General features: G+C 45.7%; 1 protein-coding gene across 8 annotated transcripts in view; it reads right to left on the bottom strand.

Annotated features, from left to right (window-relative positions):
- MAPK10 (mitogen-activated protein kinase 10) overlaps positions 1-13,109 on the bottom strand; it is a 236,496-nt gene that overhangs the window by 83,519 nt on the left and 139,868 nt on the right. For all 8 annotated transcript variants that reach the window (XM_081020953.1, XM_081020954.1, XM_081020952.1 and 5 more), the window contains one exon: positions 5,265-5,434. In XM_081020953.1, coding sequence (XP_080877079.1) covers positions 5,265-5,434 — 170 coding nt within the window. The remainder of the gene's footprint in view (positions 1-5,264; positions 5,435-13,109) is intronic.

Here is a 13,109-nt window from a genome sequence, read left to right as displayed (position 1 = left end):
ACTGAAATGGTGAATGCCTGGATGTGTATTGCTAACATTGGGGATTTTCTATGGCAGCACACTAAGAGCTCTCTGAGCTTTAATTGAGTTATTAACTGAGAAAGTTCTCTGCTCCAACTCTTTGAGTGTTTAACCTTAGATCACATGATTGAAGCATTCAATTGCAAATCACCCTCTTGAAGGGAGCTCAGTGTTCCTTTTTCTCTGGAGCCACAGAGAAAACAAAGGATGTGATCATGGCTTTCCAAGAGCTGCATAGGCTAACGCAGGCTGGAATGGCAGAGAGACATAGTTTTGATTTCTGGAAGAGGTAAAGTTATTTCTTATAGGATGCTGAGCCTGTGATGAATATGCACAAGATATTGTATGGAATTATTTGGATGAATCTTTGATGTTCTGTTTTGAAGAAAGTCCTGCAAGTAAAGTTTTGAACAATACTTATGGGTCGGGACAATGTATTGTTCCAAAGAGAGTTTCCCTGCTGGATTCTTTTTCAGGCTTGACTTTTAGTGACTTGCATTTTTACTGCATCCACTAAACCTGATAACAACATTTGAACTCCATTGTTGGGAGTCAGCATGCCTCTGAATACCAATTGCTAGGAATCACAAGTGGGGAGAATGCTGTTGCGCTCATGTTCTGCTTGCAAGCTAACCAAGGGAATCTGGTCAGCCACTGTGAGAGCAGGATGCTGGAACAGACGATCCAGCAAGCTCTTCTTATGCTCTTATGCTCAAAGCTTGCACAATTATTTTTTTTAGGAAAAATAAAAGCTTACAGCAGCAGCCCAGTGAGGACTGAGTGTGCCCAATAGTGATAGAATGCGGAAATATTGTTTGCAAAGAGAAATGTAATAGTGGGGCTGGAATCCTGAACAGGGTGCACTCCACACTGCAACGTGTTGTCGCACCTCCCTTGTAACATTTATAAATACCTGCATTTTATGGGATTTGTCAAGCGCACATCACAGGGTATCCCTGAAAACATGCCACCGCCACTTTTAGGTTGCTATGAACTCAAAACATGATGGGGATAGCAAAGCTGCGTTTCACACACACACACACACACACACACACACACACACCATACACACATACCAGAACCAGCTGCCCCAATTAACACTTGATGCCCAGTGCCATTCAAACAACACTGTATTTGATCATCTTCCAATTGGGGAGGAGGGTGGGCGAAATGAGTGGAGAGGAAAGCAGCTGTTCACTATCTCTTGGCACAAAAACTGCATCCCTGCTGAACTGAGAAAGCAAGAAAGGCTATCCTATTCTAGAGGACACCGCTTTTCATACTGCTTGGTCAGTGTTAACAAATGATAATCTTGCTGATGCGAAATCCACCATCAGCAACTAATTTCAACATGAGCTTACATTTTGAACTGAGCAAGGACTATAGAGCCAGCCCCATTGGCTCTGTATACTCTACGCCTTCTATCTATCTACATGCAAGCGCGTGCAGAAAGCACTACACTACACATTTAAAGTTTTGAATTATGGTGTTGGAGGAGACTTTTGAGAGTCCCACGGACTGCAAGAAGATCAAACCTATCCATTCTTAAGGAAATCAACCCTGAGTGCTCACTGGAAGGACAGATCCTGAAGCTGAGGCTCCAAGACTTTGGCCACCTCATGAGAAGAGAAGACTCCCTGGAAAAGACCCTGATGTTGGGAAAGATGGAGGGCACAAGGAGAAGGGGATGACAGAGGACGAGATGGTTGGACAGTGTTCTCGAAGCTACCAGCATGAGTTTGACCAAACTGCGGGAGGAAGACAGGAGTGCCTGGCGTGCTCTGGTCCATGGGGTCACGAAGAGTCGGACACGACTAAACAACTAAATAACAACAACAAAACAACAACACACATTTAAAGTGTGTTACTTCCTCCAAAGAACCCCAGGAACAGTAGTTTCCCCCTCAAAGAGCTACAATTCCCTGCACCCTTAACAAACTACAGTTCCTGAGATTCTTTGGGGGAAAGTCACGTACTTCAAATATCTGCTATGTGCGCTTTTAATGTACGGTGTGGCTTCTACACACCCCTCCCCGCCCTACTTTAAGGGAAAGGATTGTGTTACAGTACTGTTAGTCAGAAAAGTTAGGTTGGGTTGGGTTTGCATTGCAAACTAAAGAACCTAGTTCAGAATCTAAACTGCAAAATGTAGTATTTGGGTATAGGAAAGGATCTGGAATATTTCTACACCAGTCTTCCAGGATTTGGGGTATTGTGGTGTTGTGGCAGGACTTTTATCTCTGGACTCTTGCCTCAGTGAGCAGCAGAACCTCCTAGTGTTTTTTTAAAAAAGTAGAAAGCTTTCATATGGCACTTTGCTAAACATAATTTGCTGCTTTTTTGGTTCTCTATTCGGGCACAAATTTGTGGTGGCTGATTACTGCCTCTACCAGAAGGATCATTTAGCAGCCAAGCATCTAGGAAACAGATGGTATAATTAGTGGTCAGTGTACTTGATTCTTAGGCCGTACTCCTGCAAGCTGCTCCCTTTCTCTCCAATGTTCCCTTGGAATCATAGAATTGTAGACTTGAAAGGGACTCCGAGTGTCATCTAGTCCAACCCCCTGCAATGCAGGAATCTCAACTAGAGGTGGCAGCTGTAGCTCAAGAGAAGGCCAGCATGTGGAGAAGAAGTCCTAAAGCTGAGTGCCTGAGACAGAAACGGGGCAATATCCTACCAGCCCATGGGCAAGGACACTGTGCTGTAGCCCAGAATCCCCCAAGTTCAATCCCAGCAGTGGAGGCGCTTGACGGGGGGGGCGGAGAGCAAGTGGGGGAGGGGCTGGCGCATGTACCAGGGGCATGGCATGCTGCCCCAGGGGCGTGACGTGCATCCTGGGGGTGTGGCGCCTACCGTGGGCAGGGAGCAGCTGTGATGGACCCCCCCCCCCGGGATCGCGCTGCCAGGGGCGGTGAGCTCCCCCCACACTCCTCTTCCTCCGCCAGTGAATCCCAGATATCTCCAGTTAAAAGGGTCAGGAAGCAGGAGATAAAAGGACACCTCCACTTTTTCTGTGCCCAAGACCCTAGGAAGCTGGTGACAGTCAGGGGAGACAACATAGCCTGAGCTGGCAAATGTTGCTAAGCAACTGTGGTCATTCCCCAAAAGGAGATGAGGAGGAGGAGGAGGAGATGCAGCATTTAGTAGACCAGCCATCATGTTGGTTGGATTTGAGCTTCCACCACCACCAATATCATTTCAAATGCCTTTTTCTGTCTATATATATTTACCTCCACATTGCAATGAATTAAATGGGGCACGAGGAGAAAGAATTTCAGGAAAGCCAGCATGGCATGTACAACGTGTGAGGTGGAAGAAGAGGGGGAGGTAGGGTTACCAGATGTCCCCAGTTCCTGGGGACAGTCCCCGGATTTGCAAATCTGTCCCTGGACAAATTCCGTCCCCAGAATGTCCCCAGATGTGCAAATCTGTCCCTGGGAAATGTGGCAGCGGCAGCCTCAGCCGGGTATTGCAGTTGGCTCTGGCTGGCTTCAGGAGCTGCTCACTGCCGTGGCACCCGCCATTTTTCCTGCGCCATGGCAGCGAGCAGCTCCTGAAGCCAGCCAGAGCCAACTGCACTACCAGGCTGGCCCCTCCTGGGCCTCCCCTGAGCTGTCAAAACAAGGGGGGAGGAGATCGGGGAAGGCGTGGAAGTCACGGGCAGGCAGCGCGCTGTTGCTCAGTTTTTTTAAAAACTGTGCATTTATGTTTCACAGGGTGTGAAAGAATGACTTTGCACCTTTATAAAATATGCATGTATGCTTGGGCCCAGGGTCTTTTGCCTCACCATCCCCACTACTGACTCCCTGTTGCTATTCAGCTTCCAAAATAAAAGTGTCCCCGGATTCATTGAAAAAAATCTGGTAACCATAGGTGAGATGGGATTAAGCCTGCTGGCTGGGCCCTTGATTTCCACACAAATGTTCTGGAGACGTCAAGGGGAAGCCATCAGACATGAGCTAGGCACATGCGCGCGCACACTCATTGGACACATGATGTTCTGGGGGTTTTCTCCAAACTCCACAGACTCAGTCTTTTGAGGGGTGGGGGGTGGAGAGAGGACCTCCTGAGGAGATTGTAGGAAAGTGGCATTGCACAAGCAGAAAATCCTGCACTAACAGGATGACTTCCTTGGATACAACCCAATGTCTTCTGATGGCCCCCAGTCGCATAGCTCCCAGTTGCCTGCCTGGCATTTCCATTCAATTAATGGTGATGCGGAGGTCAAGATGGGCAAGGGTATTTATAATGAAACAGTAGAAAGGGAGGCACACAAACCAAAATAACCGAGATCTACCAAGAAAAGAAAAGAAAGCCTACAAGGATTTAAAAACAGTATCTAGAGCGTGGAGAAAGGAAAAGGCAACCTATACAGCGACAAACAATAAATCAAAGAAAGACTTACATAAACCACAAAAGATCTGATTATTTACACTGCAAGATTTATTAGCTCTCCGTGCTTTATAATGCTGCCCTTATGATATTCATATGTTTTCACCGAAATGTCAGGGTTTCTTTCTTGTTTTCTTGTTTTTATGTGAGAGAGGATTAATGGTCACATCGGCTCGGGAACCTTGCAATTTTGACAGCTTCAAAATGATACAGGATGAGACTTATTGCTTGGCAGATCTGAGGTTCTTTTTTGGAGCACCAGGAGGAGAAATTACCAGTTCCGCTTGAGATGCTCTTTGCACTGCTCCTGCAGAGAAACCATACTCTGTGCTGCTTCCACATGCCACGTGCAGGAGAATCCATTGCTGCTATTCACAGGAGTAAGAATATTTATTTAAAAGATCAGGAGTGTGTTTCAAAATGGGGCTGGAACTGTCCACATTTGGACCATTGTTTCTGATCTCACAATGGAGACATGGATGCCTTCCTGCAGTAAGGAAAATTGGTCATGTTCCCTGTACAGCCCCCGAAAAGAGGAAGGTTCCCCAAACACGATTACCAGTAATTTACCTTCCTCCATTTTTGAGTGGTACCACTCCTATCAGCTCCAAGAAAAGCTGGTTAGGAGAAGACTGTACTAGGACCACAGAGATGTAGGATATTATCCACCAAGCCTTCCCCCACCTCTGATCATTTGCTGTTTCCCTGCTAATTACCACAGCCCTGAGCAACATTCATGGGTAGCAAATCATGAAGAACAACAGACGGCGTATCCCACTCACAACCACAGGGGAAAGAAAACACGCAAATCAATAAATATGCACGGACAACACTTCCTGCAGAAACTTACCAAACTATTCCCTGAGCCCCAGAGCCGATTGGTTTTAAGTTCTGGTAGCGCTTGAGAACTGTGAAGGTCGAGTCACCCACTTCCACGCTGTAGAACTGGTTGTCAACTTTGCTTTTACTCATGTTGTAATATTTGGCAATATATGACACATCCACTTGTTTCCCGAATCCCTGTCGCAGAGACAAAGTGGGGAGGGGAGGGCAGCGGAGGAAAAGAAAGAAAACAGAATACCAGTAAACTATCAGCATAGCAATGAGGCAAAACAGACACCCAAGACTCTAAAATGTGACCTGCCCTGTCATTTCAAACTTGTTGTCAAAGAATTTCACATTGACAGCCAGCTTTCTTAATGACTTTCGTGTGATCTTTCTCAAACCTTAATTCAGATAAGAAATGGCCCTTCAGATCATATCAAGCCCTCCGAAAAGACTAGAGGATTCAACATTGAAACCCAGAGGAAGTTTTGCCCCACTTTTAGCAGTCACAACATATTATGGGATTATGTTTCTATTTTCCCAGTTCCCTTAATATATTCCTGTTTTAAAATATGTGTATTAGTCTGATAAATTAATATCCCATCCTTCTCCACATAAATGTTTCCAGGGTGACACACAAAATTAAAAGAACAAAATCAATCTGCAAAAATAATTATAACCAAGAACTGGAAAAGGAGTAATCTAATCCTTATTAGCCTGGATTGAGAAAACATGGTCTGTTTTAACCATGATAAAATTAACTTACTTTAAGAGAACTCACATAAATCAGCCAAAGAGATTTATGGAAAAACGAGCTGTTTTCATTATGTTTTGGAATGATAAATACCAAGGCAATATACAAACATATGATGCTTTTAATTTATGGTAATCTTATACAAATTATTTGCAAGCATTTCTGTATTGTACCATTTTAAAAAAAAAGAATAAAAACAATAGCAAAGTGAGCTTCTTAAACACAGCAAGAAAGACAAGCTCAACAGCAGTTTTCAGCCATAAGTACAGTATTTGGTGCTGATATGACCTGGGAAGCACATTCAAAAAGGACAGCGCCACAGCCGAGAAGCCCTCTCCCCAGTTGCCACCTGCTCCATAATACTGGGTGGTGATCCAGTGAAGATCTTGGTTTGCAAGTAGGCTGAAGAGGGACTAGGTAGTCCTTCAGGGGCCCTGGTCCCTGAGCTTTAAAGTCCAGTCTAATATGTTCACACCCGAGTTCCTCCTGGAACCAAAGGATGGACTTCTCTGTGGGGCAAACAAAGGAGTTGTTTGCAACCCAAGCGTCCACTGTATATGCATTAGGAATGTTCAATGTTCAACCAACTGTTTATTCAACAGCACAGGAACTACACACCAGCAGTGCTTTTTGCCTTGTCTCCTTCCCAAGACTCTGGCCTAGTATTCTTTAGGATAAAAGCAGTGCTGAGTAATGAAACAGAATGCAAAAGGTAGCATATGGAGATGCCTGTCATTACACCCAGGGAGGGAGGGGCAGACAGAAGAGGGGCTTCTGTCATTTGCAATAGTGCTTCAGGGGGCAAAGGGAGGGGGGCCACTCCACCCACAACCAGACTGAGCGCAGCATGTTAATACATTCCTGGCTAATTGCCAAAATTAGCTTCCTCTTAATTACATTAGAGTTTCTGAATGTATTTATTTTTGCAAGCCACCCAGCAGGAATATGTATTTACAAGGGAGAGAAAGGAGGAGAGAGGGGGGTGGCGGGTGGAGAGGAACCATCCAGGAATGCCAGGAGGACAAAAGAGGCCGAGAAAAAGCAAATTTGCAGAGCAAATTGAATCGTACTACTTTAATGCCCTGTGAGTTTTCCTCTATTGTTTTCTCGGAAAACACCCAGATCACCCTTTATTTGTGTTATCGGTACTATTAGCAGCAGTTGCAGGTTGGTGAGCAGCCAAAAGAGCATTCTGAGGCTGTGCCTTGCAGGTGCCAGGAGCCAGGTTGCCATCTGTTCATTATGGGCTGCTCATATTTGGGAAGCTTTGATCGTAATAAGGAGAGCTCTGCTTGCAGGCACGGTTTCTCTGTATTATCTCCTAGCTAGCTAATGAAATCTCAAAGGCGCCGGTGGACTCGCTCCACCATGAAAAAGGTGTCAGACACCAGTTTGAGATGCTGAGCTAAACCATGAGTCAATGCAGTATACTGTACTCTTTGATGGAAGGATCAAAGGCAAGGGCCACGTCCAGTCCAGAAAAGTCCTTCCTTCTCCCTGAGCAGTCCTACACTGCCACAAAAGTCTTCTTTGGGGAAGAAGGGAGTTTTGCAGGGCCCTGGATAAGCCACCTGCCCTGATCTAGTCCAACAACCTTCTGTAAGACACAGCCAATAACCTGCTCATTCCCCGCCATGCCTTGCTTTGATACAGATTAGTCTACTCGATCCATAATACAACATGATATAAGCAGAGAATCAATGCACTGAATTAAAGTTATGAGCAGATGGAAAGCTTTAAACATTCGAGCCAAGTGAGCCAAGCGACATGGTGTGTCAAGAAAGGAGGATAACTGTGCAACCCTAAGCCAAGATTCACCAGGATTGGAGGGTTTGGATTCAGCAGATCCTGGGCTTTCTCAGGATCTGTCCCTCACTTCAGTGGAGCTGAAGAGATCCCCGACCTTGGCTCAACTAGAACTCAGCAAGTGGGATTTACACCGGTATAAGTCCTGAGAAAGGGGCATGGCAGGACAGGACAAAGTTACACCTGTTCCAAACCACTTTCATCTCAGTCATGTTACATAGCAAACCAGGAAAATTTAGCCTGCAAAAATGGTGGTGTAAGTCAAATTCAACCTGAAGAGAGTTTGGAATAGGGGTAGTTGACCCCAGTGTGATTTATATTGGTGTAAGTTATACCAGCTTTCCATAGCTAAGACTGCTCTGCAAGTTATCATGTCAGGAGCAAGCCAGCAATAAATCACACTGAGTTAGTGAAGTTAACTCTTTATTAGAAGCAGCAAGGTCTGCTCAGGAGTGCCAGGCCTAATGAGCACACCAACTCTTCTTTGGTAGGTCTTGCTCCTATGAAGCAGTTGCAGAGACTGAAGGTCCCTGCCTTCTCACAGCTGCCTGTGTCTCCTCCTCTCCCGGGTCTTTCCCAAAGCAATCTGAAACTGCACCTACGTGATGCTAACTTCTTCTCCACTCTCTTCATGCCTCTCCTGGTTCTGGGAGGAGGGGAGCTTGTCACAGCCGGAGGGAAAGACATCCACGACTCTGCACCAGCCTGACTATTCTCTGCCTCTTGGGCCCCCTAGGCCTTGGCAAAGTTTGTTATTTTATCTGATTTGGGTCCATCTTTGATGGAGAAGGATGGGATAGTAATAAATTACAAGTTTGTGCTCTCAACTGACAATGTTTCAAACAAGTACAGCCCATATATAGGGATTTCCTTGAAATCTGTTTTGTCACTTTATTCAGAAAAAGGACCTTCCATTTCAAGGAGACTATACCCATCACCCAATAACATCAGCCGCGTGGGAGAATGAATTAATCCTTGACCCAAGGAAATAAATTGCTTTATCAATAATAATGAATGAGATACAGACAGCAAAGTATATTACACTAACCAGGCTATAGAAGTGATTAATAATGATAATTATTCCGCAGCAACAGCAGTTGTTAAATAATTAAAACCACATAGTTGTGGTGATCTCTAACATTTCTGTCTTCCTAATGTGCTTTAGAGCCTAAATGAGAAATGGTAAAGTTTTATTCGTAAAGTTTAAGTCGTGGAGGCCAACCTGTTTGTGAAATTGTGCCACCAGGTCGGTTGTTATTATCTGTATCTTCAACTGGGCGGCGTTGAAGAAGCCATTATCTCTCAGCCTAACTTACAAACTCTCACACACATGTACTCAAAAACACAGTTGCCTTTACACTGTATTGTTGGACCTGGAGCCTAGCTTTGTGGCAATCTACAGCTAGGATCTGTAGGGCTAAATGGGCCAGAGGCAGGAGATATGGTCACAGACAGCCTGGACCAGATCAGAAAAACGCGGGTGGCGCTGTGGGTTAAACCACAGAGCCTAGGACTTGCCGATCAGAAGGTCGGCGGTTCAAATCCCCATGACGGGGTGAGCTCCCGTTGCTCGGTCCCTGCTCCTGCCAACCTAGCGGTTCGAAAGTACGTCAAAGTGCAAGTAGATAAATAGGTACCACTCCGGCGGGAAGGTAAACAGCATTTCTGTGTGCTGCTCTGGTTCACCAGAAGCGGCTTAGTCATGACCCAGAAGCTGTACGCCGGCTCCCTCGGCCAATAAAGTGAGATGCGCGCCGCAACCCCAGAGTCGGTCATGATTGGACCTAATGGTCAGGGGTTCCTTTACCTTTACCTTAAGGTTAGACAACAGAGAAATAGTCAGACAATGGGCTGGTGACTGGTTACTGAGTTGGGTAGATGAGAAGCAAAGGGCCAGTGGCAAGAATATACCAGTAGTAAAAACCAGACCACAGGTCTTGTAACAGATGAGGTCAGGCCAGGCCATCTGTATTGTTACCATCAGACAAGCTGCTCAGGTTGAGTAGGACTTGCTTGGAGCAGGACTTGCATTCAGTCAGGAGGGGCCCCTATTGGTCAATTGAGACCCATGGTCCTGACTGGAATGAAGAATCCATATGGGTGATGCAGCAACATGGCAGAGATTGGGCAAGTATTGCCTCAGCATGAAAGTTCTCCCAGTGTCATGGACTGGCTGGATGCTGAGGAATGGTAGAAGGTACCAGCTAGGAAACCCACAAGGGAAGAAGGCTCATGACCAGGGGTTGGTGGTGATCAGAGGGAGAAAGGGGAGGAGACTGGGAGGAAGAGGTGTTGGAAGCTGAAGAAGTAACAGGGTTTAGTGAGCAGGAAGAGGCTGTGGCAGAGAGCAGTCTAGAAGCAGAGGCTGGAGAGGAGGGGGGCCAAAAGGCAGAGATGATGCAGGCTGCTGAAGAAACCCTGGTGTCTCCCTCTCCTGCTGAGACCAGCTTCCCTCCACCCTGGGCTCCCAGAACCCAGGGAGGTAGGAAGAGGGCAGAGCAAAGACAGACAAGGCAGAGAAGTCTCAGGTTGCTTGGGAAGGACCTGGGCTAGGAGGAGACTTACAGAGCTGTGGGAAGGTGAGGACCTTCAGTCCTCATTGAGACAAGACCTACTGGGAAGAGTTGCTGTGATCACTAAACGTGCACTGTTTCATTTCTTTGAATAAAGAGTTAGCTTCATTGATACCTTGTGAGTCACTGGTGACCTGCTCCCAACTCCTGCCTTGACATCTGGTGGCACAGAAGGCACCTAGGCTCTGTTGCCTGATTGCCCTGACATCTTACAAGCATGAAGGTAGAATGTTGCATTTCCCAGTGTCATGCACACCAAGAATGGAGGGAGCCTCTGCACTCTGTCCTCTGTGCATAGAGAGCAGGCTTGCACCCCGAGGAGAATTCAGGGTGGAAAATTCAAAGTGCTTTGTTCACCATGTGACTCTTAATTTACCATAATATTTTTAATTGCTTCTTGGAAATCATATTTTCTGTTTGAACGGTCACATTTATTTGGGAGTTTCAAACACATCCTCTAAACGAGTTACCTATAATTAAGCGGAAATATCCTGCAGAGGATGGTCATTCTCAGGAGATAACGGCCACTCATAGCAGACAGAATGTACTCAAGCAAAACAAAGACCAAGTGACCTTGACAAGGTCAATTTAAACATTTTAATGGCTAACTTCACGGAGCATTGATGCTAAACTATTAAAAACATCAATGGTTTTTAGAGACCTTCCGCCCATTTTCATTGAATTGTCTCCATTTGTGGCTTGAGAGAATTGGTATACGTTACAAAGGAAGATTGTCAACATGACCAAAGATAAAGAATTGCTGAGAGAAGAAGAAGAAGAAGAAGAAGAAGAAGAAGAAGAAGAAGAAGAAGAAGAAGAAGAAGAAGAAGCAGCTTTATCCCTGTCTCAAAGAAATTGAGCTTCCTGTATGATTTAATGAGACAGAGATGTACTGAAAGGCCTCGAGGCCACTTAAATAGTGGGCCCAATGGTCAAGAAGGCGGTTTCTGCACATACTGTAGATGAGGAAAGTGAGTGACAGATGGGGCTCATCAGCCTGGGAAGGTAGCCCATCTAGGAGAAGGAAAACCCTGACCCTAAACCTCTGTTGCCTTCTGGGATATTTTCGGGAGAAGAAAAGGCTAAGGAATAAACCCTACACAAATCCAGAGTGGAGTCCCTAAGACTGTTGAATAGCACCTTGTACACCTCCTTCCTGCAGCTAAGCTCATGCCAGACATATTAATCTGCTTTCCTTTGGACCACAACAGTGAGGCTGCGGGGGGGGGGGTGTCTTACCTTCTGGGCAACCCAGGAGCTCCATACTCACTGCCTAGGACTTGTGCTCCGGGGAAGTCACTTCAGTGCTGCTAATGCAGTGGTTTGACTTCACCCCCAGAGATGCACTCCACTGTCTCTCGAGACAGACGGATGCTAACAAGTACTAGCATATAAAGGCCCAAATGGCTTGGGACCCAAGCACCTAAAATACCAGTACCAACTACCTAGGGACACGGTGGCGCTGTGGTCTAAACCACTGAGCCTCTTGGGCTTGCCGATTGGTAGGTCGGCAGTTCGAATCCCCACGATGGGGTGAGCTTCTGTTGCTCTGTCCCAACTCCTGCCAACATAGCAGTTTGAAAGCACAACACTGCAAGTAGATAAATAGATACCGCTGTGGCAGGAAGGTAAATGGCATTTCCGTGTGCTCTGGTTTCCATCACAGTGTCCCGTTGCACCAGAAGTGGTTTAGTCATGTTGGCCACATGGCCCAGAAAGCTGTCTGCCGACATACGCCAGCTTCCTCGGCCTGAAAGCAAGATGAGCGCCGCAACCCCATAATCACCTTTGACTGGACTTAACCACCCAGGGGTCCTTTACCTTACCAACTACCTCAGACCTCGTGATGAGCAGGTAAGGCCTTATTAGTGGTGCCACCACTGGGCAGCTGCCTGACTTGCACTGACCCAAGACAAGGCCTTTTCAGTGCTGCTTCCTCAGTTGTGGAATGCACTCCCTCCATCTAAAAGAGTGCACCTCTCTCCATCATTATTAACTTTCAGGAAGAATGTGAAAGCATCCCTATTTGCCCAGGTATTTGGTGGCTGAAGAACACTGTTCCTGAGAAGCTCAAGATCACTGAATGGAAGAAAGTTTTTTTAACTGTAATTGTTTTCAGAATGTTTTAATCTGTTTTAGAATGGTTTTGCTTTGGCTTTGGTTTTAAATTGTATATCAGTTTGCCAGCCTTAGGGAGGAAGGGCAGAATATAAAAATTAAAAATAACTTGGGGCAATAGTTTCCAAGTCAAAGGGCATGATATCCAAATATCTATTAAAGGCCAATCCTTCCTTATTTTTGAAATTATTATTTTTTTCAGTTTACACTTCTTTGAGTATTAAATCCTCCATCCTTACAGCAAGAGGAGAATAGGAAAAGTTTGTCAACATATACAACAGTCCACGAGCGGGAGAAACTACGGCTGACTGAATTCAGTGGGGTTAGAGTTGAAAGAATGGTGTTTATCAGAGTGAAAGGCACATTTTACAGCCCATCATGTAGCTTTGGGAATTCAATCATCTCCTTTATGATTATATGAAATCTTTCAGAGCTGGTGCAGGAAGTGTGGAGAAGGCATAATGGAGCATGGAGACCTATAAACATTCTAGAGTGCTTGATGGAAATTCTGGTGCTCTTCACTTACAGCAAATGACACATGTGTACTGGGAATTTTGACACCGCCCCCCTTGAATTTTTTTTGTAAAATTAAATATATCATAGAGCAAAAGCTAAAGAA

Source organism: Podarcis pityusensis, assembly GCF_964106645.2.
Source record: "Podarcis pityusensis genome assembly, chromosome: 9".
Classification (NCBI taxonomy): domain Eukaryota; kingdom Metazoa; phylum Chordata; class Lepidosauria; order Squamata; family Lacertidae; genus Podarcis; species Podarcis pityusensis.
The sequence above is the reverse complement of the archived record's forward strand: the minus strand, read 5'-3'. Positions and strand labels throughout refer to the sequence as shown.